General features: G+C 39.0%; 2 protein-coding genes across 3 annotated transcripts; one reads left to right on the forward strand and one right to left on the reverse strand.

The window, feature by feature from the left end:
- Positions 1-12,786: 12,786 nt before the first annotated feature.
- On the forward strand, positions 12,787-17,157 carry zgc:113184 (uncharacterized protein LOC553745 homolog). Of its 2 annotated transcripts, none has more exons than XM_054617334.1 (5): positions 12,787-12,882; positions 14,270-14,366; positions 15,410-15,544; positions 15,632-15,990; positions 16,092-17,157. In XM_054617334.1, the coding sequence occupies exons 3-5, from the start codon at positions 15,433-15,435 to the stop codon at positions 16,266-16,268; spliced, it is 648 nt and encodes a 215-aa protein (XP_054473309.1). In that variant the 5' UTR covers positions 12,787-12,882; positions 14,270-14,366; positions 15,410-15,432; the 3' UTR covers positions 16,269-17,157. The 2 variants fall into 2 exon arrangements, with proteins under 2 accessions (XP_054473309.1, XP_054473310.1); XM_054617335.1 differs by having other exon boundaries at positions 14,273-14,366.
- Positions 17,158-18,902: 1,745 nt separating this feature from the next.
- Positions 18,903-26,240, reverse strand: nab2 (NGFI-A binding protein 2 (EGR1 binding protein 2)). The gene is made up of 7 exons (XM_054617258.1): positions 26,158-26,240; positions 24,950-25,872; positions 24,653-24,786; positions 23,633-23,684; positions 23,369-23,483; positions 23,085-23,270; positions 18,903-20,618 (listed from the first exon to the last, which is right to left on the reverse strand). Exons 2-7 carry the CDS (start codon positions 25,859-25,861, stop codon positions 20,521-20,523), a joined length of 1,497 nt encoding a protein of 498 aa, XP_054473233.1. The 5' UTR covers positions 25,862-25,872; positions 26,158-26,240; the 3' UTR covers positions 18,903-20,520.
- Between the last annotated feature and the right edge of the window lie 879 nt (positions 26,241-27,119).

Genomic DNA, 27,119 nt, shown 5'->3' on the forward strand with positions numbered 1-27,119 from the left:
GTAAGCCATGTATATTTGGGTAGATGCAATGCAGTGTTACATACTCAGCTTTTCCTAAAATCAAAAGAAACACACTAATCTCTTAAAAAAAACAGTGTTTAAAGTTGTTTTTGCTCCCACTAAGAAGCTGAAATAGTAGATAATTTAATAGTAAAAGGCAGACAGAATCACACATCCTTATTTTCAAAAGGGAAATATTTACTAATTTCTTTGTATCACAAAAGATAGTCCTAATTGTGCTCCTGTTGAAGGTCTCGGACCAAAGTTTACTCTTATTTTGATACTACCACTCACAAACCTTATTGCCTTAAACTAAGCAAAATGTTCTGCCATAACTCCATGCTGCCATTTTGCAACAACTTGTAAAGGCTGGAGTTGGCAGTGTTACCGTTGAACTGCATGTCCCTGTAAGAACACACTATGTGGGCTTTCAAGAACAAAAGTGGAGTAAATTCAAAGTGCCTTTTATCAAGCTCCGCTCCTTCAACCATAACAAGTGACACTAAGTGAATTTTCATTCCAAATATCACATACAGCAAGCCCCAGTTATTACACATGGGAAATAATCAATTTCAGTGTCACCATCAACATTTATTCCATTTATGAATATGATTTCCAGTCAGTGCCAGATTTTGATATGAAGTGCCTGAGGCATGCGATTGTTAATACACTTTGAAAAAGAGCATACAATACTTGAACTGACAACTTGTACTGCTAAAGGGCATCAAGTGCTGACAGGTGCTGTGGCAGTGAAATTCTTAACTGCAGCATTCCCAGTTTAAGATTAAATTAAGTCAAAGCACATTCAGAGTCTCCCTGTATCCACAATTATATACAGTATACCCCTTATATGGTTTGTTTACCCAAGATCGCTTGAAAATCCACATGCATAAGCAGATATTTAATGTTTGACATCATCTGGTTTCTTGTCTTTGGCTGCAAATACATCACCCTGCATGTGTTTGTGAAGCTCTCCTACTGTCTTCCACATTCTTCTCAGTTGTGCAGTTTTTATATGTTGGATTTATTTTTGCATTTTCATCTCCACATGAACTAAAGAAATATCTTAAGGAATCACAAATGTGATGAAAAGATGAGCAGCTAAAGCACTTACCCAAACAGTGTTCAAAAAATATGAAAAACACTTATTTCTCCTACTGTATATGTTTTGTTTGGGAAGTGTGTGTGTGTGTGTGTGTGTGTGTGTGTGTGTGTGTGACTTTGAAAAACACTGCCAGGGCTTTCGTAAAGTGGTGCAGAAGTGTTAAAAGACAGAGAATATTTGATATTAAAACTTTTTTGAAAATATTTTGTGAGATGATACTTTCTATGCTTTCTCTTCAAATATATATTTGGTTTCCTCTGTTTTCTTATGGGCTATTCAATTCAATTCAATTCAGTTTATTGTGTATAGCCCAGAATCACAAATTACAAATTTGCCTCAGAGGGCTTTACAATCTGTGCACATGCGACATCCTCTGTCCTTCCCTCACATCCTCTGTCCTTACACCCTCACATCCTCTGTCCTTCCCTCACATCGGCACAGGAAAAACTCCCCTAAAAACCCTTTAACAGGGAGAAAAAAGGAAGAAACCTCTGGGAGAACGACAGAGGAGGGATCCTTCTCCCAGGATGGACAGAATGCAATAGATGTCATGTGTACAGAATGAACAGCATAACAGAGATACAACACATTCAATGTATATGGCATAAATGATTCATATAATAAGACTACTTATAATAACAGCAGCAATTATTACAGTAGAATTATAGTTATGAAAATAGGGATAGTAATGTGATTAATAATAATAATGGAAGTAGCAGTGGGTGTCAGTCGGCTCACAGCAGGAGGCACGACTACGGTCCAGGTACCACAACGATTCATGGAAACCTGCAGAACGAGAAAGCAAAAGGGCTTCAGGGTGGAAGTAAAGCTAAAATGCTTAATGGTACAGGTAATAGTAATAGTAATGTGACTAGTAATAATAATGGTGGTAGCAGTCGGTGTCAGCAGGGCCGTAGCAGGATGCACGACCACGGTCCAGGTACAGCCACGATTTATAGAAGCGAGAAAGCACAAAGACACCAGGGTACAAGCAAGTCAATAAGCGTAATAGTACAGGCAATAATAATAGTAATGTGACTAATAATGATAGTGGTAGTAGTAGTGGGTGTCAGCAGGGCCTCAATAGGTGGCACGATGACAGTCCAAATATAACCCAGATTCCTGGGAACCTGCGAGGCGAGAAAGCACAAGAACTCTGGGGAAGAAGCAAAATCAGTAATGTGCATAAATAGGAGATTAATACATAAAGATGGAGGGAGAGAAGAGGAGAGAGGAGCTCAGCGTATCCTAGGTAGTCCCCGGCTGTCTAGGCATATAGCAGCATATCTAGGGGCTGGACCAAGGCCAACCTGAACCAGCCCTAACTATAGGCGCTATCAAAAAGGAAGGTCTTAAGCCTGCTCTTGAAAGTGGTGAGTGTGTCGGCCCCCCGGACTGAAACTGGAACCTGGTTCCACAGAAGAGGAGCCTGATAACTGAAGGCTCTGGCTCCCATCCTACTTTTATATACTCTAGGAACCACAAGTAACCCTGCATTGATTGAGCGCAGCTCTCTAGTTGGGTAATATGGAACTATAAGTTCCTTAAGATAAGACGGTGCCTGGCCAGTTAGAGCTTTGTAGGTAAGTAAAAGAATTTTAAATTCTATTCTTGATTTAACAGGGAGCCAGTGCCGAGAAGCTAATACTGGAGTAATATGATCTCTTTTCTTAGTTTTTGTTAGAACACATGCTGCAGCATTCTGGATCAACTGTAAAGATCTAAGAGACCTATTAGAGCAGCCTGATAATAAGGAGTTACAGTAATCTAGTCTAGAGGAAACAAATGCATGAACTAGTTTTTCTGCATCACTTTGAGACAGGATTTGCCTGATTTTCGCAATGTTACGTAAATGAAAAAAGGCTGTCCTTGAGATCTGTTTTATATAAGAGTTAAAAGACAGATCCTGGTCAAAGATAACTCCAAGGTTCTTAACGATAGTGCTGGATGCTACAGCAATGCCATCTAGAGAAACTATATCGTTAGATAATTGAATTCGAAGGTGATCTGGGCCTAGTAGGATAACTTCTGTTTTTCAGAGTTTAACATTAAAAAGTTACAGGTCATCCAGGTTTTTATGTCCGTAAGACATGCTTGAAGTTTAGAGAACTGGTTAGTTTCGTCTGGCTTAATTGATAGATATAACTGGGTATCATCTGCATAACAATGAAAGTTTACTGAGTGTTTTCTGATAATATTCCCCAAGGGAAGCATATATAAGGTAAATAAAATAGGTCCAAGAACAGACCCCTGTGGAACTCCGTGACTAACCCTGGTTTTCATCGAGCTTTCATTGTTTACATATACAAACTGAGATCGGTCTGATAAATACGACTTAAACCAGCTAAGTGCGGTTCCTTTAATGCCTATAAGATGCTCCAATCTCTGTAATAGGATTTTGTGATCAATGGTATCAAATGCAGCACTAAGGTCTAGCAATACAAGTACAGAGACAAGTCCTTTGTCTGAAGCTATTAGAAGGTCATTGGTAATTTTCACCAGTGCCGTCTCTGTGCTATGATTCACTGTAAATCCTGACTGAAAATCCTCAAATAAACTATTGTTATGCATAAAGTCACAGAGCTGATTTGCTACTGCTTTCTCAAGGATCTTGGAGAGGAATGGAAGGTTAGATATAGGTCTATAGTTAGATATAGGTCTATAGTTAGCCAACACCTCTGGATCTAGAGTAGGTTTCTTAAGAAGAGGTTTAATTACAGCTAGTTTGAAGGCCTGTGGTACATGGCCCGTTAGTAAAGACAGATTGATCATTTCTAATAAAGAATTGCTAATTAAAGGTAAAACTTCCTTAAGCAGCCTAGTCGGAATCGGGTCTAAGAGACAGGTGGAAGGTTTAGACTTAGAAATAGTTAAAGTCAATTGTTGAAGGTCGATGGGAGAAAAGCCATCTAAATATATTTCAGGTTCTACAGCTGTGGATCGATGGGTACTGGTTGAGGGCAGTAGATTATAATTTTTTTCTCTAATAGTTAGAATCTTATCATTAAAGAAGTTCATGAAGTCACTACTACTGAGGTTTATAGGAATACACGGCTCAACAGAGCTGTGACTCTCTGTCAGCCTGGCTACAGTGCTGAAGAGAACCCTAGGGTTGTTCTTATTTAAATCTATTAATGCTGAGTAATAGGCTGCTCTAGCATTACGGAGTGCCTTCTTATATATTTTAAGACTGTCTCGCCAGACTAACCGCGCTTCATCCACATTGGTGGAACGCCATATCCTTTCAAGTTTTCGCGATATTTGCTTTAAATCGCGGGTTTGAGGATTATACCATGGAGCAAACCTCCTTTCTTTTATTAGCTTCTTTTTTAGAGGAGCTATAGAGTCTAGTGTCATTCAGTGAGCATGCAGCACTATCAACAAGATGGTCAATCTGAGACGGACTAAAGCTAGCGTAGGAGTCCTCTGTTATATTGAGCAATGGTACTGAATAAAACCCTGAAGAAATCGCTTCTTTAAATTTAGCTACAGCATTATCAGATAGACATCTAGTGTAGAAACCTTTGCCTAATGGCGTACACTCTGGTAGAAAAAATTCAAAGGTTATTAGATAATGGTCCGATAAAAGAGAGTTCTGTTGAGAGACAATTACATTTTCTATTTCAATACCATAAACCAGAACAAGGTCGAGGGTATGGTTAAAACAGTGAGTCGGTTTATGTACACACTGACAGAAGCCAATAGAATCTAATAATGAACTAAACGCAGTACTAAGGCTATCATTATACACATCCACATGAATATTAAAATCCCCTACAATAATAACTTTATCTGTCTTAAGGACTAAACTAGATAAAAACTCTGAGAATTCAGATAGGAATTCAGAATACGCACCTGGTGCACGATACACTATAACAAATAAAATTGACTTTAATGCTTTCCCACTCGGGTTTGAAAGACTAAGAACAAGGCTTTCAAATGAGTTGTAATTTAATTTAGGTTTAGGGTTTATTAATAGGCTTGAGTCAAAGATGGCTGCTACTCCACCTCCTCGGCCTGTGCATCGAGGAATATGAGTATTAATATAACTTGGAGGAGTTGATTCATTAAGGCTAACGTACTCTTCATGACACAGCCAGGTTTCAGTAAGACAAAATAAATCAATATGATTATCTGATATTAAATCATTTACAAGTACACCCTTAGATGACAGAGATCTAATATTTAAGAGTCCACATTTAACTGTCCTGTTTTGATGCACTGTTGCATTGGTTGCCTTAACTTTTATTAAGTTATTTTGTATAACTCCTCTTCTGTTGACTTTAAATAATTGAAGTGGCCATTTCATGGTGTCGATTCAGTTGACTCTCTCAGACATTTGGGCAAACAAAATTGCTGTCCACTGTTGCTTATTGCAAATTTTTCTCGAACAGGAAGAAATTAAGTTTTTTATGGAGACTATTTTAAGCTGCAGATTTGTTGAGCTACAGCAGCAGAACTGTGTTTGCGATATCGACTCAAATAAACTTCAGTGCCAAGGTTCATCATAATGAACCTGGGTCATCATAATGAAGGAACATGTCACCCAGTGTTAAAATGTGGCTTATTGATGGAAGGATTTCCACAACATTTCTGTACAAACCTTCATTTGTTACAGAAAGTTTATCCTAATGACTTTGGTGAACCCCTGACTTTTCCTTTAGTGCCACCACGAGGTTGACGTTTGTGGTTTAGCAAGAAATATCTCAACATCTATTGGGTGTTCTGCCATGCAATTCGGCACGGACATTCATACCCTCCCCTTCAGGATTAATTGTAATAACAAACTTCTCATCTTTAGCACCATCACCAGTTCAAAACTGGTCATGAAACATTGCCATCAGCCCCAGCTGCCATCAAATGTTAGCATGCTAACATGCTGAACTAAGATGGTGAACAGGTTTACCATCAGCATGTTAGCATAGCCATTGTGCACATGCTAACATGCTGACATCAGAATTCAGCTCAAAGCTCAAATGTGTTTAAGAAAGCCTCACAAAGGCCGATATAGAATGAGCTTTATAAGGCTTTGGCTAGAATTGCAAAACTTGTGAGTAGGATAAATTAATTGATATTGGTGTTTTTTAATGGGCTTTGTTGGGAGAAAAAGACCTATTCTTTACTAAGAGTTTAGAAAATGTTTTCCAGTCTGTTGCTGTGCATAAAACAAAGCTTAGCCTTTAATTAATGCAGCACTCGCTGCACTGCAGCTTGTTACGTATCAATGATGTGATGAAAAGTGACCAAATGTAGTCCTTCATCTCCTTTTCACAGAATCTGTGTTGTTCTGTCAGACATGGTGTTAATGTTGGCAACATCCCTGACCAAAGGCAAGAAGACACCGTGCCACTCTCAGCCACAGCAGACTGCATTCAGCCGCTCGATACTCGATCCTACTGTACACCACGTTCCGGTCATCTGGATTTTGGTGTTGGCAGACAGAGTGGAAAAAAAGGGACAAGGGGAGAAAAGAGGAGGAGGCAATATGAAAGCTAGCTTGCATTGAGTTGTTCATTATGTTACATGAATGGCAAGCATGCTTCCAAAGTCAGATATAATGGGACCAGCAGATGAGTACAATTAATAAGAAGGTTTCATAAGGATTTAGCTCAGAGAGTTCCCTTGCTTCTAACTAAAACTTTTCTTTTAATCAGAACTCTGTAGTGGTTTAATTCCTTCTAATGTTGCGGTGACTTTTCATTCTTTATGGTCACATATCCATGACAGGTCAGACATGTTGCCTCTTCACACGGCCCAAAACTCAGACTCAAAATACACTCCCCTGTCAATATATCTCGTCTTTGACTGTTTCTTGACACCATCTTTTTCCAAAAGTGGAAAGGTACCATCTGGAGCTGCCATTGGCCCCTTAAACTTTGACCCATGCCCTGTTATGCAACACTCTGCCATCAGGAACACACTTTAGCTTTACACCCTGCACACACAAGACATTATGTTCTGACCACTAAAATGTGACTCACTTGTCATGGTGATTTGTTGCACGTATATGACAATTGTAAATGTATCACAATTATAGGGATGTTGATAAGTACATTTATTTAAGTACATAAGTAATGTGTTTGTACTTGAGTAAGCAGTATCATGTTCCTTAATTCTTCTATTTTAGTACAATTGTAAGACTTTTTTTTTCTCCAAGACATTCATTTGACAGATGTAGTAGTAAATACTTTGTAGATAACATTTTGAACATAAACCAGTGATGAGATAATGAAGTAAGATGTGTTTTCATAGATCACCCAATAAAATAGTTAAAATGAAATTCAACTCATTGACGTTGTCAGACACACCCGTCCTCTACAAACCCTACACATTTTACATTTTGTGCTACACCACTCTCACACACACACACAGGGAAGGGAAGGGGGTTATGAAAAGCGGTGGATCAGAGTTAAAATACAGAAGATACAGTAGGCTAAAAGGATGTGGTATGTGGAGCGTTGTTGGACATCCAAGGGGGCACTTGGTCCCCAGGGAACCCTGAATGCCTGTACAAAATGTTGTGCCAATCCATTTAGAAGTTTTTTGAGATACTTCACACAGTTAGTGGAAACTTTGACCTGCTGTTGGTGCTAAAGGAAAAGTTAGATGATCATTAAAGTCAGCAGACTTTATCCTCTGGGGACAATGAATGTGTGTATAAAATGGAAAGTCATGGTAATACATCCATTAGTTGGATACTTTGGTCTTGACCAAAGTGGTGGACCAAACCAACCAAATTTTTTATCTACAAAGCCTGGCTGCTAGTTTGGCTACAAATAATCCAATAAATGCTAAACTGCATAATAATAATGTAACACTCAAAAGAGACATTTTCCCGCAATATCAGAACGTTTATCTTTTGATAATTTAATATTAAATACATTTACAGTGATACATGAAAGAAACACATTTAGACAACCAACATTACTTAATTTTTTTTTCTTTAGCACAATTTCATAGAATTCAGCAATTAAGTTATCAAAATTGTACATATTGGCCTGTCACAAAGAGTGTGTGTTTGTGTGCGTGTGCTTGTGTGCTTGTGTGTGTGTGTGTGTGTGTGTGTGTGTGTGTGTGTGTGTGTGTGTGTGTGTGTGTGTGTGTGTGTGTGTGTGTGTGTGTGTGTGTGTGTGTGTGTGTGTTAGCAGCTGATTGCTAGAGAGGATATTGTTCCAGCGGGCGGAAAGCTAATAGGTTTGTTTGTGAGGATGCTGCACCTGCTGTCTATTGATGGATTGAGCTGTAAATAACTTTGTGAAGCTGTTTAGTGCTCTGTGGGGGCTTCTGTGTTTCCTTCTCCACTGTTCTCCCACTTTTATACGTTTTAATGCACAAGCACTTACAAACAAGTGCACAGAATGTTCTGCAGATATTGATCTTATTTATTTTCAAGAGCAACTTAGCACAATGCTGAATTCCTCACTTTGCTTCATAAAAATACAAAAATGAAGGTGTCTAAGAAAAGTTTCCTTGATAATTTAGTTCCTGTGATGAGCATTGAGTCTCCCATGTTCATCCAAACACACATTAATTTGTACACGTACAACATTTTTTTGCAACAGTTCTTGTATGTGTGTGGGTGTGCTGTTGATTGTGGAAAACCCTCTGTGAGTGTATTTATAGCAGGCCATTGTTGAGCCCTTAGAAACCTCTGTAATTGGATCTTGTCTCTCTCACTAAGGGAGTCCGGTGATAAACGAGTTGGCAGATGTCATTGCTCATGCCATCCCTGTGATAACTGTATGCGCCACATCACATCTTAAGCTCTTAGTCTCCGCAGGATTAAATTCATAAGTGAATGGTGAGCCGGCTGAATTATCATCCTGAGGTGTGTGAAAGGAAGGGTTGGTGGAAACCTATTTGCTCAGTGGACATTTATTGGCAGTCTTCGTTGTGTCCTTGGGCATTGACTTTATTAATTGGACACTCAGTGGTGCACTTCAAAGACGGATAACATGTTTCAGAGCCATGTTTGTGCTGATTTTATTTCATCAGAGAAGTTTGAAAATGTCTTTTGGCCATAAATACTTTAAAATAAAAACATATACATATATTTTGTTATGTTTCATACATAACGTGTTCTTAGATTTTAAGCCACTTTTATTTGGTTTGGTTTGAGTCTTTTTATTTATAATAAAAGAAGGAACATATCACTGATTGTATTATTTCATATACTTTATAACAAACCTTTAAAAACTTGATCAATAAGATGTAAAGATGCTGCTTGAAAAGCACAGAGTGTGTTTAGATGTGTATATGTGTGTTTCTTATGTTGGAAACTCCTCTCTGCTCAGCCAGAGAATATGAGAACGGTACAATTATAAAACAAGATTGACAAGATGGATAGTGTTGCACTGGTGGATGATAGTTCCTGGCTGCATGCCTGGAAGTTATTCACAGCAAAGACAACCCTACCCCACCCCACCCACCCAACACCTCCACCACCACCACCACCACACACACACACAAACACACACACACATACACGTACACACACAAACACGTTGGGATCAAGTGTAAAGGGATGGTGTTAGAGGAGGGGGGTGGACAGGTTGTGGCATGTTTGAATGTGGACAGGTTGTGGCATGTTTGAATGTATGTGTATGTGTGTGTGTGTGTGTGTGTGTGTGTGTGTGTGTGTGTGTGTGTGTGTGTGTGTGTGTGTGTGTGTTTGTGTGCGTGTGCGTGTGCGTGTGCGTGTGCGTGTGTTTGTGTGCGTGTGTGTGTGTGTGTGTGTGTGTGTGTGTGTGTGTGTGTGTGTGTGTGTGTGTGTGTGTGTGTGTGTGTTTTGTGGAGAGGTTCAAGGTCAGAGCAAACACATGGTGCAAACCAGCTACTAGTACATAAAACATATTTAGATAACTGCATCAACCAACTATACACAATGACTGCTGAAGATGTAGATGCAGCCTCTTTAACTGTAATGTGTTTTGCAAATATATTAGATTTATAACTATCAAGAAAAGTAACATTTCCTGAACAGTTTGGACACTTTGCTTCCTCTTAAGAGCTGTGGAAGTGATAAGTCCTTGGACACATGAGCAGCTGTTAAAAATAGGAATTAACATACAATCTATCACACAGTGTAAAGACGTGTAGAGTATGAGGGTTATTTATATTTGTATAATACATTTGTTGCTGCCTTTTACTGTTATCAACTTATTATAACACTTTTCTTTTTTACTAAAAATATTTTTCTGCCTTGACGTGCAGTTCATAAAAAGCACCAGACAAGAATGAATACAGATAAATAAACAGGTATGACTAAAAGTGTGTGAGCATTTATGCTACATAGGAAGCTACAGCCAGCAACTGACATTTTCATCAGCTCTGTATTAAATGTTTTCTCTTTACGTTTAGCTGGTTTAATCTGTATTCAAACAGAAATGTTAAGTTGTGGTTTAATGGTTAGGCAACGCCCAGAGGTTCTTAATTTACCCAAATGGTGAATTATTCATTTTGGCTGCCAATAAGGTAAATTTAATTTAGTTTTATGAATCAGGTACCAATAAAATACTTAAAAGTTCCTGTTGGTCGGAAGAAAACTATATAAAGGGCAACAAGGGAGTAACAATTTGGTGTTTTAGGGGAAAAGATAAATAAGTTATATTGGGAACCTAAGGGTTACGGTAATGGGAAACAAAACTGAGGTTCTGGAAAAATTGTGTTAACAACATTAATGGAGATGGAGGTGTTTTTGAAGAAAAAGCACTGGAAAAAAAATGACGACAGAGGTCTCAACAAGGCTTGAGGGTATATTGCAAACTAGTTTTAAGGTAGAAAGCTAAAAGAAAAGGGGAACAAATATTGTAATAATACGGAACTTATCAATCATTTATGGCCAGATATTTGCCAATGTGGATTTAACAGATTTTTAGCTAGCCAACTGGATGGCCGATTTAGATGGATGTGTAGTTGTTGTTCATCCTCAACAACAGTTCTTACGAAGCCTGTATGAGACTAGCCTGTGTTATTAATTAGTTCCTCATACAAGTACATCAAAGATTAGCTATTCATCTACATTAATCTGAAAACCCCCCTTTTGATCCCAATATACTTTTTTGTTACACAGTACCTGCATTTAAGTAACAGTAAGAACCTGTTATATTGATATTTGATTCACACAACAAGACACTTTAAATCACGGGCTGGATAATAAAGTGTTTCTATAGTTACTTGCCCATAGTTACTCACTGCCGTTAAATCAATGCCGATTTGGCATTATCACTACTGGTCAGCGAGCAGATAATATGTTTAACAACACAACAAGATGATAATAAGAAAGCAAATGGAGCAAATTAGCAACTGTTTCTCTCAGCTAAAAATAAGGCAATGACACATATGGACCTCTTGAGTAGAAGCGACTTGACAAAGACCTGACTCGGTATCAGAGAGATGAAGGCTGCCCATACCTCACATAGAGTTACATAACCAGTCTGAAGCAAAGGGAGCTGGCACTCCTCATAAGATCACAAGGTGCTGCTGTGAGCTCAGCTGTCGGGGGTTGACATTGAGGGCAAAAACTTCTGCTCCTCCTAAGTGGAAGAACGGTATTGAAGGCAGTCTGCCACCCGAAGGACTGCTGACTTAATGTTGGTCTATTTTTAAATCAATATCAGATACAGTTAACATGTGACTGAACACCTAAAATGCCACACATGCCCGCAGAGTGAAAGCCCCGGGACCAAACATGACTATTCATTTTCATGGAGAGCTTTTTTAACAGGTGCTTTGAGAAAATTATCTCAACAACTATTTCATGGATTGCCATGAAATATGGTACTAAGATCCCCTCAGAGTTGCCATCATCAGGTCAATTTTTTTTATTTCAATGTTTTAATACTTTGGCTCATAACCAAACATAATGCAAAATTAATTACTAATGACCATGCCAAACACTGTGGGGACCACACCTTCTATATCTTATCAGGTGGCCTTATTTTGGGGGGTTTATTTGACCTGGTGGGAGTTTACATTCTATTTGATTTGATTTGATTTAAATTTATTTCGAACATGTAAAAGAAAACAAAAAATATATATCATACACAAATTATTGATGTTAAACAAAATAGAAAGCATAATTCGATACATAAATGATAAATACTTGATAATTGTAACATGTTCGAAAAGGGGTGGGAAGAAGTTTACACTTATTTAATCCCATCCCTTCTCCGTAATTCATTGAAATTAACATTCCTTAGTCATAATAATTATTAACATTTTCATTTATTAATAAATATATATATATATATATATATATATATATATATATATATATATATATATATATATATATATATATATATATATATATATATATATATATATATATATATATATATATATATATATATATACTATTCCGTAACGTATCCAAACATATATATTATTATTATTATTATTATTTTTCTTTTTTTTTTTTTTTTTTTCCTTTTTCTACAATTTAGATTTTTTTTATGGCTTTAAAACAAAAGGTAAAAATTCAGTAGAGGAAATCAAATTTACAGATAATATAGCTGAGCAGTTAAATGTCAAAATATAATATGCAAAATCCAAATGATTATATGAAACAGACTCATCTGAAGTGTGTAGCCCATGTTGTCAAAGTGTTTGCCTTTTATTGTGAAGGCATTTACACAGGAAGTATTATTTTGGCAGGTTTGCTGATGTTGAGACGTCATCGTAGTAAAATGCGGACCTTGATCAGAGGAAGGTTTATCCTCATCATCAGTAACCACGTCTGCACTTCCTATTGGGAATGATCGATGCTTTTTAGGGTAAGTTAATATATATATGTATATATACATATATATATATGTATATATATGATTTACAGCTGGGAAAAAGCAGAAGAGAAAATGAATTAAGGATTGATTTCCGCATTTTACCAGCAAACTGAGCAAACAAGTTAAAAGTGTGACTCTTCATTTCCACATTACAGAGACAAATACACAACTGCGATTCATGTGAGGTCAGTGAGACAGTTACTCGTTTTGAAGATGATTTGTATCACAAATATATCAACAAATATATCAACTTCTCCCTGCTAGAAGACAGAAGAACCAGTGTTCTTCCTCGTTGACTGAGCTGCTGAACACCTGATCAACATCCCAGTGAGAACTACAAGAATCCTTTTAACCCATAAAACACACAAACCAAAGAAGCTGGTGTTATTGATACAGCTCAGTTGTAATGTATCAGATAGACTGAAACATTAGACTGGAGTCAGTGATGAGGCAGACACTAAATCACTCATCATTTTGGGGAACACAGCCTAGTGAAAAGGGAGAAGAGCAACAACAAGGCTTGTACAGTTTTGGAAGGAGTCGACTTAGTTTCATGTATTCTTTTGCCCTCATCTTTGTGTAAAAAGGGAGATATATTTGACTTTCTGGTCAACCTGTTGCATTGTGGAAAACGTATGATGAACGACACTGGAACACATGACATACATAGGTGTTTTAAACATATTAACATTAACTCAAGTAATGTACATAAGCATGATTTAAACAGTGTTTTTCTTACTTTGTACTTGAGTATTTCCAATGTTTGTAACTTTAGACTTTTACTCTTTATTATGTATGTCATGTGTTCCATGTGAAAACTAACTATGGTTGTGTTTACAGAGCCTACAGTTTAATGATATCATAAAATATGCTGCATTTGTAAAGATTAAAATACTCAAAAGTATAAATAATTTTGCTCCATTTAAATTTTTCCTCTTGCCCCTCTATCTTCTATTTCTTCTGATACTCATCATTAAACATTTTAAAATCAAAGATGGAGCGATGCTTTGGTGCAATGTGAGGACAAAATCTTAAAAAAAAAAAATAGCACTGTACAAAAGCAGCCTGACTTTTTCCTCTTTTGAGTCTATGCTAAAAAATATTTATATTTAACAGTCTAACTTAGTGATGGTGAGGTTCATTTTTAATGGAAAGGGGGTTTCACTTCCCTGTTTGCAAGAGCCACTTCCTCATGGTTAACATTTCCTAACACATTAGCACACCTGGGGGTAAACAGACATATCATACAGTCACTGTGGCTGGTAAGACCTCACCTTGAGAACTTGTTCAGCTGTCACAAATGTGTTGTTGTGGTTCCCCGTAGATATGCTTTGAGTCTGTATTTACATTCTGAAGCTGTTTGATTCTTTGTCTATAGCAGGAAGCTTGTTGGGGATGGAGGAAGCTGAGCACAGCTGTATGAAATGACAAGGAGTCCTGAATTCTTGGAGCAGCGACAGATGAGCTTATGAGGGGTAAGTTTATTCAGGGTGATACACCAGACAGTGTGTTGTATGTTTAAATTCACTTCATCATAAAGAGCCAGAAAAAAGAAAGCAGGACCAAGGTATTGGCGTTTGAATAGGCCTTATGGGAAGTTAGATGAGTCCTTGTTGGAATTGTAAATAAAAAAATATATAATTTGCAAAACTAGAACTTGTTTGTTTCCTACATTCCCACCTGCAGGGTATACATGTGTGTGTACATATATATATATTTTACATTATATTTTGAAAACGTAATGTCAGGGAATAATAAAAAAAGTAACCTTAATTAGAATTGTCCCATGCATACTGGTACAAACAAAAAATGTATACTCTTCATTTAACCCATCCTAAGTATTGTAGGAGCAGTGGGCTGCTGTAAAGCGCCCGGGGAGCCTCTTAAGGTTCAGTGCTCACTTAAGGACACTTTTACATGCGGACAGTAGGAGCTGAGGATCGAAATGGCAACCTTGTGAATAAAGGACGAGCCGCTTTACCAACTAAGCTGTTGACTGAATAAATCAAATCCAAAGAAATTCAGCTGATTAAGGTGCAGTGTGTGTGAATTCATGACAAATTTAAAATGAATGTCTATGGATCCGTGTGTAAGCTGGATATAGTGATATTTCACATAAAATTTGATAATGATAAATTGATAAAATGAATTATGGTCCCATTCTATTTCGTGTGTCACAATCATTCCAGTGAGCCAGCATGCACAGTACCAGGGCCCTGGTCCACCTAAATGGAACCAGGCCATAATTAATGTTATTTATTACATCTGTGTTTACACTGCTACAACAAGTCAAAGTGGCTGCTGTGAAAAGTGCTTATTAAGATGGTGAATCTGGCATATATTTACTTAGTGTTGTCATTTTTAATATTTTGGCATACTGACGTTACATTTAGCTCAAAGCTCCACTGTACCTGAGTTAGCGAGCTGCAAGATTAGCTGTAGACTCTTAGTCTTGTTCCTCATATGCCGCCAGTCATACTGAGTGTTTTATTTAAATGTAGTTTCCTCTATTTACTAGCTGCAGATCCCTGAGCTGGTGAGATGGAGGAAGCGTACAGTGAACTGTACCGGCAGTTCCTTCTTCTGAGGTCACTTTGCATGAGACAGGCTGCTCTGCTACATCAACTCACGACCGCTCTGCAGAAACAGCAAGGTCCCTGTAAAAACCTTTTGTAATTCCAATGTTCATAAAAACGTCTGCCATGATTCACTAAACACACCTAAAACTCTCTGTCTGCAGGTGCCAATGTTCCTAATGGAGAGCTACGTGATATGATGTCCATCCCCGTCCAGTGTACCCAAGAAATCCCTGTATCTCTCTATGAAGGACCTCACGCACTAACAACCACAGCAGCACAGCGTGGCGTCCATCAGCTCTCTCCAAACATGGGGACTTTTGCTGATCTCCTCACTGAAGACATGTCAAAGCTCTGTGTGGATTTGCCTCATCAGGGAAAGAAAGACGGGTCATTGGAGCAAATGGTTGCACCCCTGTTAAGCTTTGACTTCACAAGGTTGCAAGGAGCCTCTTCAGGTGTCTCACATCATCTTGGCCAAGCAGATCATCATAGTAGAGATAGGAAAAAGCACACAGTGGGGGTAGGTGTCTTAACAGGACTATAATCCCAGCTGTGGTGGTGAGGGGATTTCAAATCTGTCCTTGGATTTTTACCATATCTTGTCCTCTCTGTTTGTGTCAGATGCCTGCGACGGACAGTCCGTCCCTGCCTAGAGACTTGCTGAGTCAATCTGACGGCTTGCTGATGTCAGACGTGGCGATGCAGTCTCACGTTTGTGAGTTCTGCCAGGCGGTTTTCCCTGGAGACACGTCAACCAGGGGAGAGTTCCTACGCCATCTTTACACCCACGTCACCTAAACTAAATGGATCGTTCTTCTCCTCCTGACATACGAGCTGTGTCTTCATTTGATATGCTGTGATGGAGCATGTGTAACTGGGTTAACCTGATCTTTGCAAATAGCATTTAGATAGACCTGCTCAACATAATGTTTAGCCGTTTGCTAGATGAACTGTGCAGAGGCTGATGCTGCCATCTTTTTCTGTCTCTGAGATGTATAAGGAAGGGTGGAAAACTTCTTATGATTCAATTGTGTGTGAAAGTATTGAGATATTGTATTTATAAAGGCTCAGTTCACCCAAATTAACACAAGAAACACATCCCGCTCACAGCTACTTTACTATATCTTGTGCCATGATTTTATTTGTCAAGGTTTTTACTTATCCATCCACAGACCTTTTTATAGGAACTATTTATTCCGTAGAAAGTAAAATGAACCTAACCCAATCCCCACTGGGGAAAATTATACCAGAACTACCTGCATGACCAGATATTTCTTTCCTTTGAGCTAACTGTTTAAGCTACTTCATTTACAATGTGAAAGCCTATGATAGTGTGAATTATTGTAATTATCCACTGTAATTATCCACTAGTTTCAACTTGCAGTTGGAGTTTGTATAATTCATTTATCATTTAAAGGCATCCTACTTCACATACCTAATGTGACTGTGTTCCTCCCTAGTTGCTCTAATTTAGCCAATGATTTCACTAGAAAATTCAAACTTGGGAAAATACTTTTTCTGTGTTGGTGAATTATAATGCCTAGTAAATAGAAACACTGCTCTACAATATGAGATAATACATATGTGTTTGAAGCATGTATAGAGCCTGATGGCTTGCTTGTAACTAAAAATATAAAAAGTATATACAGAGGAATAAATGATCAAATACATTTAAATTTAAAACATTTGTGATGTTAAGGCATTGTTGGCCTACTATTCTACCTTTCTATCTGAAACCTTGATGTCATTGTAGTTTTCATGTGTTTTTACCATCAATTTATAGCAAAAGTGGCGGGGCATCTACTGCCGTCCTTGTTAATCATTCCTGTTTCAGCTAGCTGTTGTTTCTGACCTTATTAAAGGGGTTCAGTATGCAATGGCATTTATGTAATGGAAGCTTTGTTTACCTTAGTTTTAGATGCAAATTTCAACATTTTTATTATTATTATTATACTTTTTACATGATAAAATCACAAAGTTGAGTTTTAGCTCTTTAGATTTTGTATTTGGGAGAGAGTTGTTGATGTTTGAGACCACAGAAATAACTTGTGTGAATTTTGAAAATTGGGAAAGTTCCCCTTTAAGTTTATTATTTTAGTTTATTATATTCATTTTGGGGAATTTGCATGACAAACAGACTCCACAGACACTTTCAGCTTTGGGAAATATCCTGATAAACATTGCCGACATTTGCATGCAGTGGAGACATTTAAAAGGAGACATTTGAATGCTCATCTGGATTATCCTATAAAAAAAATTGTATGCAGATATGCAGAGATTTCCTAATTTTATTAACAATCTTCCTGGTGCTTTTTAAATGTTTGCTGTTAGGCATTTAACTGATCAGCTGTCTGCTGCTCAGCTCTGTGTTACTGAGAGAATCATGGGCTAAAAATAGACTTATCTCTCTATTAGTGGTGCTGACAGCTGAATGATGATGACGGCACCCTTCATCTGCTGCCACATTGGCTGTTGCTCTAACAGTCACAGTAAAGAAAACCAACATGGATAATATGCTCTTGTGTGATCGAAAAGGTAAATTAAACTTTTCATATAAACATCACTTTTTGCATCTGACCAGATGTCTTTTAATTGGTCCAGTGATGGCGAAAGTGAAATTCAATATGACTCAAAAAGAGTCTACAGTAAAGCCAGCAGTGCTTTGAGCTAGCATGTTAGCATGTTGATTTTTACTAATATAGTTTTAGCAATAAACACAAAGTTAAACTGAAGCTGTTGGGGATGTCATAGCTTCGCAGGTATTTGGCCATAAACCAAAGCGTTAGATAAAGAAAAATGTTGACCTGATGGTGGCGCTCATCATCCTCTGGAGACCAAGAATATCTCCACTCCATTCTATAGTTGTTGAGATATTTCAATAAAAAATAAAAATGTTGTCCTCATGGTGGCACAAGAGGAAAAGTCAGTGGATCATTGCAATCAGTACAGTATTTTCAGTCCCGCCAAAATGGTGTATGGGTCGACCAATCAATAGACACTGCTGAATTATTGATTGATGAATGATCTTATGTTACACATAAGGAAAAACAGTGAACATTTGTGGTTTTGACATCTTACAACAGCTTGAGGTTCTCTGACGTATGGATTTTAACTTCTCCGTCTAAAAAACAAGCGAGGGAGGATGTGTGGGTGTGTGTGTGTGTGTGCATGTGTGTGTGAGCTGCTGATGACATGGCTGGTACAGGTGAGTCATGCCGGCTTCAGGGCTGATCGGTGCAGAGCGTGAGTGCAACAAACCAGACGACAGCAGAGGTGTTGCTGCCTGTGTGACGCAGTTCCTGCAGCCTCTTCCACACATCAGAACTGCCAAGAAACAATGATTCTTTGTCGAGAACAATGCAACACACTTTAAGCAATAAAATAACATTTATTGAAATGTAACAAAATAAATAATCTGTTTTGCAACGTAATAAACTGAGGAGGTTACTAATGCTCAAGAGACAGGCAATTGTAACTGATGCACAGCAAGCTACCTCACTGACACACTTAAGTATACAAAAATCATTTTTTTAGCTATTATCAACACAAGCCTTGTCGTTACATGAAGTCTGAAAACATTGTCATAATTTTAAACAGGGACATATCGGCTGAGGGATCTTGCAGAAGCTGCTGTATCAAGAGTTAAGCACCATGATATTTTTTTTGTAAACCTCTGCGTGTGTTTTCTTTTATGTCTAAAGCTTAGTAAAGAGAGATTAGTCACCCTAAGTGACAATAAGTCTTTAAGGACAAATGAGGGAAACTGACGGTTCATAATTAATATCTAAGACTACAGAAATCATCCTAACAACACACTGCCATATGCTTCCGCTACACCTAATTGCATTAAAAATCTACACTAATCACCACATTTTCTAAAAATGCTATGGTAATTATTCTTCATTAGCTAAATCTTGCATTGTAGTTTTGAATGCAGTCACAGGCTGTACAGTGGCATCTTTTGGGAGCAACATTAAAGTAAAGATGAGAGCCGCTGATGACAGCAAGCATCCTCCCTGCTGACGGCCCCGGAGCAAGACCCTGAAGCTGACACTGAAACCTGATGTGTAGAGAGAGGCAACTGAGAAGTTAACTGAAATCAAAAAGCATCAGTGTTCTTATCTCATGCCACCGAGTTCAGATTTAGGTGTTCTGAGAACATTTTCACATAACTACAGATAATGAATAGCCTGAAGTATCATCTCTTACAAAACACCATTTCAGCTGCTTGTGCAAAATATTACATAAAGATGTGAGGGAGAAGATGATGAAGACCTGCGGCTTTATATCTCATAACCCTCAGCATGCGTGTTCAAAACTCATAGGAGATTAGACGATGCAGCAAAGGACAAAAGGCCTCTGAACCTGACAGCGCTTCGTTTTTACGGGAAATCTAGATCAGTGTGTGCCGTTCACTAATCCACTGGCTTTATTTATCTCTATCTTTGAATCCTTAAGAATACACTGACTTTAAAACCAGAAAATCCATTTGTTTCCTGAGGGTGAGGAGCTGCTGAGAGTTATCAAACATTTTATGGATTGTGAATTCTTGAAAACGCAGCTAAAAGTCTTCCAATGAAATCAAGTTTCCTTGACATAACTACAGTATGTTACTGGAGTAAGTTGTCATTTTTTAAGTTGCAGTGCCCCCTGCTGTGTCGAGCCCATCTGAAACAGTTGGCATGTCAACAAACGGAACTATAAATAAACTGTCTAACTTGATAAAATATCAGGTTCTTCCTGATAAAATCAGTAAATTCTTCAACTATCAGCTAAAATCTGCAGGACATCTAGTCCATATGTTTAAAAGGAAAATAAACAAAAAGTGTATCCACTAAACAGAACATTTTTGATCAAAAAAGTTTAGGAATCACTGCAGGTTTATGGGATCAGTCGCTGGTAAATTCGGACAATTACTATATTCATTTTGGAGTCGATAAGAGTCTTCTCCTCATCAGACGTGGGCGTATGTAGCAGCCAGTACAGCAGACTCTGAGTGGAGTTCAGCGGCCGGCCTGAGGACAAGTTCCCTGACGAAAGCTGAGCGTTTTCATTTCCCACGGTGATTAGAGTCGTCTTTGATGATGCAAGGGCTGCTGCTCCTGCATGCTGTTATCAAGCTCCGCCTCTCCACTTTACTGTCATGTTCTGTGGAGAGAGGTGAAGTTTACTATGAGACTTGATACAATGAATTAACTTTGGAGTCACTTTAAGAACAAATCCTAGTTAAGAGAACCACTAAAAAGTATATTAAGAGCTCTAACAGCGATTCCAGACTAAAGCAAGTGGCATTAAGGTCATGAATGGATCTACTTTGTCTGTAACATCTACTCTAAAACTACTGTGAGCTGTGTCAATCAACTGGGAAATGAAAGGAAAATAAAATATGTCTAGCCTTATGAGTTTTTGCATCACATATTTTTGTTAAACGCTTTGAACGCAAGATGAACAGCACACAGTTTTACAATGACCAGACGGACAGTTTTCATATTACTGATAAAGTGAAAACACACAGTAATCAAGATGCAAGCAGTGTTTTAAGACCTTTGAACAATAGTTTGGGGAATTCAGCAAGAAACTCTCATGTACTTCGCAATGAAGTCATTATGGTTTATATGAACCACCCAAACTGTTGAATAACAAAAAGTCTCCAGTATCACAAGTTTGATTAGTCGTGGGCTAATGATACGGCAGCGATGCAGTCAACAAATCAAGTGAACAAGATGCGTAAATAAACCAAACAGAAGTTGGTGTTCATTGTGTATTCATATTATAACCATTACCGCTGATGTGCATTCATTAGCTTGCAAGAGAAGTTGTAGATGTAAATAGCACTTAAATAGTTTCCCAAGAAATTGATTATTAATTTACTGATTATTAATTTCTTTATTTGCTCATTAAGATACCCCCATGTGTACATGTGCTCTAACAGCAAGCTGTGATATAATAACTTATGAGGAAAGTAATTTGGGATCACACACAAATTTAATAGCACATATTCAGCAACATCCATGGAAAAAAATACATGTGGTTTTTATTTCAATTCATTATTTAAATGTTTTAATGATGGGAAATTATATCCTGACGATAAGACGGAGGATAAGTTATGGCAGAAAACAGTGACGTTGACAGGAAGTGATAAAAAGTTCTGATTAATAGGCGATACGAACGAAGGAAAGGTGGATGAGTTAGAGAGAGAGAAAGAGAGAGAGAGAGAAAAAAACCAAGACAAAGTGAGGGAGATCGACGTCAGAGATGAAACATATGTCATTTTTTGTGATTTCTGCAGTTCTTTTGGTAGATGGAGAAGATGTATAAAAAAGACTGTGCCATTTCCCTGCCCACAGGTTTTATTTTTGTACACTGTCGCTTGGTGAGTCAATGCAACGCCCCTCCAATTACCTCCCACTCCTTCGCCCCCACGCCCATCCATCCCGCCCTTCAGCCCACGCACCTAACACACTCTGACGTCAGTTGCTGCCGAGAGGGGGGTCCGATTCTGCCGCCCACAGAGTACTTCCTCTGCCCCCCCTCCCTCCTCGCCCCCTCATGTCTTTGCTGGCTTTCTTCTCCTCACTTCATCTCTTCTCCTGGCCTTCACAGCCTAGAACGACTAACTTGCCCAGATCACTTGCTTTTTTTTTCCTTTCTTGTGAGAAGCTGTGATGCATCAGAAAAATGCTACAGTAACAGGGTACTAAAGAAGTGCTATAACAGTGTAACACCCCCCCACACACTCTTTTCCTCTCTCTATATCGCTCTACACCTCCTTCTGTTTCCCCTTCTAACTTCTATCCTCTCTAATTTACAGTCTGGTGGAGTTCAGCTGTGCATGGTGGGAGGCGTCACCTCAGAGAGATTGTGACTCACTACAGTTCAAGCTGTAGAGCTATAAAATATTCATTGTTAGGAAAGGTTAGGGAGTCTCTGTCTGTCGTTTTCAATTCAACCCCAACATGTACTTGCTCTCTTTTATTCCCCCCCCCCTCATATTCCAACTTTAAGAAGTAGTTTGATATTTTGGGAAATAAGCTTAATTACTTTCTTGCAGAGCTTTAGATGAGAAGATTGACACCACTCTCGTAATGTCTTTACGTAAAATATGAGGCGATCGCCGGCAGACACTTAGCTTAGCTTAGCTTAGCATAAAGTTTGGAAACGGGGAAAGAGCTGGCCTGCTTCTGTCCGAGGTTTACAAAAAATCTACCTCTAAAGATCACTATTTAATACATTATAGGTTGTTTCTTTAATCTCTTAAAAAACGTTAGAGTAAAACTGCTTCTAGCAAAAAATAAATTTATATTTGTTTTTTATCACACATAAAACAAACATGATAGAGCATGTCAATATGTTTGTTATACAGGAGCTGATAAGTGGATTTTGTTACCTTTGGACAGAGGCTTATTTCCAGTCTTTGTGTTATGCTAAGCTAACTGTCAGTAGCTTTAAATCTATTGTTTAAATATAAGTCAGAAACCTAAACAAATATTACAGTATTTTCCAAATTGTCAAACTTTAACCTGAACAAAGTTGGACAAACATTGCAAAATAACCTTTTATTCTGTGTCTTTCATTGAAGACATAATATTGGTAAATCATTATTGGAAAAGTCACCTGTAGAGTGTGTTCTTTCTGACCCTAGGCTGATCTTGCCAGCCCGATCATGTGACACCATCCGAGCCAATCGCAGCCCTTCATCCATTAGTGTTTGCTGTATGAGATGGCGACTCCAGTTGGCAGGGTTGGACGTGTCGGTGTGGGGACGGGGGGATGGAGACTGGTTGCACTGTGAGCCGATGTCTAACAGGACAGACAGATTTGGATGTAAATTATATTTGACTAAAGTTTACAGCTTATACAAAAAAATATTTTTTACGACATACATCAGAAGTCTTTACCATGAGACACACTGTCGAGGCTCTCTGCAGATAAGCTGTCATCGTCTGCCCTCTGGGTCAAGCCCTCCGAGCCCTCAACTCCGAGAACCAACGACACACTCTCAGGCCCGATTACCTAAAGCACATCACTGTCAATGTAGTGCTACTGACCCACTTCAAATTACTGAAAAGTGAGATGGACTTTGGCTATGTTTACACACAAGGTCGTGTGTTAGAATCCCACATTCATCACTGAATGTTGAACACTGAATGTTGTTGACTCACCTCATGTCTCGCTCTCTTCTGGGACACAACACTGTTCTCATCTGCATTTGTTCTGCAGGAAGAAAAAAATCGAGCCAACTAAACATGAAGGTTCTTTTTTGACCTCGGGAACAAGTTATTTGACAAAAAATAATCTTGACTCAAGGTCCACTTTAGAGTTATTGCGTTTGCAAAGCTTTTAACTGCAAGGTCTCCATCAGCAGATGGAGGCTGAAGGTTCAGAAAGAAAAAAGCCAGTAATGGACCTTGTATTAAGATTTTGTTTTATACAAGATGCAGCAAGAAAAAATAAGTCACACAACAGAACTGTTTATTAAAATGATTGTATGCAAATATATATTTTGGATGTTTCTTGTAAATATTTGAATGCCATGTGATAATGTACACGAGGCGGACTTTTGTCTTAGCATTCGTGAATTTGGTCTTTATCATTTGACTAGGAAATATGAAAATAATAAAAAATAATATCTGGAATTAAGACACTACTAGGGCATTTTAAATGTTATAATATGCCAATAATTAGTGCTCTGTTTTTACTTTCTAGAAATAATACACTGAAGGATTGATGAAAAACTGTTGGTATTTACTTTCATAAAGATCATTTGAAAATGTTTTGTGCACGTTCACAAACACAGAAGGGATTTGTGTATTCCTGTGTGGCGCTAAAGTTAGCTTATCATATTAACACTACAGAGGTTGGAACTTAATTCCCACTGTGATATGAACCAGGTTCATTGAGAAAATTAATGCACTGGTGGGAAGATGACTCATACGTGTTTTTTTCAACTATGATATGATTTCATTTATTTCAAATGTTGCTTATTATAACAAGATGCTACTCGTCCTAGTATTTGAAGAATTGCCATATTGCTGTGGAGGGTGCAGACTTAAATAAAAGCTATATTCCTGATTATCTCACTTATTTTTTCTTGAGATAGGGGAGCAATCAAGACACAGCAGGTGTGAGGTGTGTTGGTCACTGGTGAACAGATCTGTCAGCTCTAAAGGCAGCAGCCCTACCTTGCATGCTTTAGTGTGGAGGTGTAGGCACATTTTCTTGCAACCTGCCGAGCCAAAGAAAAGAGCTCCACCCGTCTCAGCAAAAGGGCATTGTCGCGCATACAGAACTGGGCTGCAGCTTCATTGATGATCAACTGAGGAGGAAAAGTGAAGGAAGGACGGACATTGTGAAAATATGCAAATAATAGAGAAATCACATACTTTTGTTTGAAATGTATATTTATGATTTCAGCTGTATGAAACATGATGTGATACATTCAAATAGCTCAGCTTTGTTCTTGTCTTTGGTGCTTTTACCTCATGATGTGTGAGCTGCTTCCCCTCTCTCCTCTTGGAGTCAAACCGCCCATAAATGAGACTGTACTTCCGGATCTCCTCTTCTTTGTTAACATCCTGGGACTCCATTTTGAAGATGTGTCCCACAGTCTTTGCCATCTTCTTGTTCATCCTAAGAAGAGTCTTCACCTCTGCAGGATCTGACCTGGGTAGGGTCCTGAGGAGCCTATCCACGCTCTCCACCACTGCCCTTGCCGTCTCCCCATCCAGCTGTCCTCCGGGCCAGGCTGAGAGGGCGGACGGGGCAAATGAACCGGAGGGGCTGGGAGACGTGGAGGGCCCTGGAGGATACGTTGACAGCATAGGCGGGCTGGGCGGCTCCTCCTCTAGTCCAGATGCCGATGCCAAAGTGCAGTTCCCATCAGGATCTGGGCTGAGCCAGTGTGGGTCCATGGGAGACAGTTTTTCCCTGTAGTGTGTGTCTGGTGGCTGTGGGGAAGCCTGGGAGCAAGGGCTTCTCGGACTCCCACTGTGCATTGGAGTGAGACACGCCCGATCTTCCCTTTCACACGGTGACCCCGGCTGCCCGTTGCTCACAGACTTCCTGGGCCCGCCTGCTGATCCGCCACCGCCCGTCCCGTCCACTTTGAACAGCGGGATACCCCCGAGAGGAACGTTGGAGACGGGCTGGCTGAAGAGGGCAGGGTTCGCCGCCCAGTCTCGGAGGGCCTTCTGGAGCCTACGCACATGCAGCGGCTTGGTGGCCATGCCAACTAGTGCCATGATCTCCAGAAACTCCTCCTCTGCTGCCTCACAGAGCTGCTGCACGTCGTCACCACCCTGCTGGATGAAGGTTTCATAATAGGCCAGCAGGTTGGCCCTCTGCAGTACCCGATAGAGCTGCAACTCCCCAAGTGTGCGTGGCAGAGACATGGCACGCCGCTCTGGAAAGTTTAGGCAGCAGAAACGAAAGTTATATACCTGCAGGTGGAGAAAATCTAGTACAAGTTATCTATTTAGATAAAGATTTTGCCATCTGGACTGCACCTGTATACCTGTACCAAAGGCTTTTGTCTTGGTGAAGCATTAATACAAATAGATGAATATATGAAGTGTATGCATGCTTAGGAGCAGAATAGTTTCTTCCACACTATTTCCACCTTTTCAGAAAAGTTATTCATTCAAGTTCTCATATGACAGATGTTTGAGAACATGTAAATATCTCTTACCTTTTTCAGGTCAGGTAGACGGACGTACAGAGAGTGTTTTCACTGAAAGATGTCTCTCCAAGTCGGTACTCCAGGAGTGAAACTGGTAAAGAAATAAAAACTAATCTCAGCTGATCGATGAGACAAAAGCGAGTTACATTCAAATCACACTTGGATTCTTGACTCCAGCTCAGATAAAATCATCGACTGGAGGCAAGTTTTCCTGAGCCAGATGTTGGCAGAAAACACCCTTTCCACACACACACACCGCAGGTATTATCCTGTTGGTTTCTTACCCAGTTGCAAGCTTCAGATCGTCGTAGTAAATCCTCTGTGCGTATCGTCCCTGGTCTGAAGTCACAGCAGAAACCCTCCTCCGGAGCAGCGTATTGGCTGCTGGCTGTCCTGTCTGTGTGGGCTGCAGGATGAGGGGGCGGACTGCAGCACGCCATCTGACCGAAAAAGAGCCTTCCTCTCCCGGTAGAGAACTGGAGATGTGGGTGGCGGTGGTGGGGGCTTTAAATTAACCCTCCTGCCTTTTATGCAGAAGCTGTAGGGGGTTCCCAGAGTTTCTCCATGAGAAAGACCCCCTGAACCAGCAGTCAGTCAGCATATAGACAGTCTCATAGAAACCAATGGACACATGAGACAGTGGTGGATTTTTCATAGTTGTTATTTTTTTGGTGGTGTTTTTTATTGTTAAAATTCACCAAAAATAAGCTCATAAAATCATTAACAATATCAATTAACCTCATGTGTTGAATGTGAATATCGAATAGCTTTCTGGCCATGCAGGATCAGCATCTGCAAAATAAATACTTCCACTGTTACTATTATTTATAACTATATATAATATTGCCAATACACATTTGTTTAAATAAACTGCTCTGCTAATCCCTGAAAGACATCATTCACAGCCCCCCCCCCCATGTGGATATACTGTACATTTTTTATTTGTATTCTTTTTTTATTTTATTCTATTT

The sequence above is a fragment of the Anoplopoma fimbria genome, chromosome 17 (genome assembly GCF_027596085.1).
Source record: "Anoplopoma fimbria isolate UVic2021 breed Golden Eagle Sablefish chromosome 17, Afim_UVic_2022, whole genome shotgun sequence".
In the NCBI taxonomy this organism is placed as follows: Eukaryota; Metazoa; Chordata; class Actinopteri; order Perciformes; family Anoplopomatidae; genus Anoplopoma; species Anoplopoma fimbria.

Bases quoted from the DNA above. Each gene is read 5' to 3' on its own strand.
- zgc:113184 (XM_054617334.1), top strand. From the start codon at position 15,433: ATGGAGGAAGCGTACAGTGAACTGTACCGGCAGTTCCTTCTTCTGAGG. The intron at 15,545-15,631 runs GTCCCTGTAAAA...CTCTGTCTGCAG, and splicing joins CGCTCTGCAGAAACAGCAAG to GTGCCAATGTTCCTAATGGA. The intron at 15,991-16,091 runs GTAGGTGTCTTA...TGTTTGTGTCAG, and splicing joins GGAAAAAGCACACAGTGGGG to ATGCCTGCGACGGACAGTCC.
- nab2 (XM_054617258.1), bottom strand. From the start codon at position 25,861: ATGTCTCTGCCACGCACACTTGGGGAGTTGCAGCTCTATCGGGTACTG. The intron at 24,787-24,949 runs GTAAAAGCACCA...TTTCCTCCTCAG, and splicing joins AGCAGCTCACACATCATGAG to TTGATCATCAATGAAGCTGC. The intron at 23,484-23,632 runs GTGAGTCAACAA...GATGTGCTTTAG, and splicing joins AGAAGAGAGCGAGACATGAG to GTAATCGGGCCTGAGAGTGT.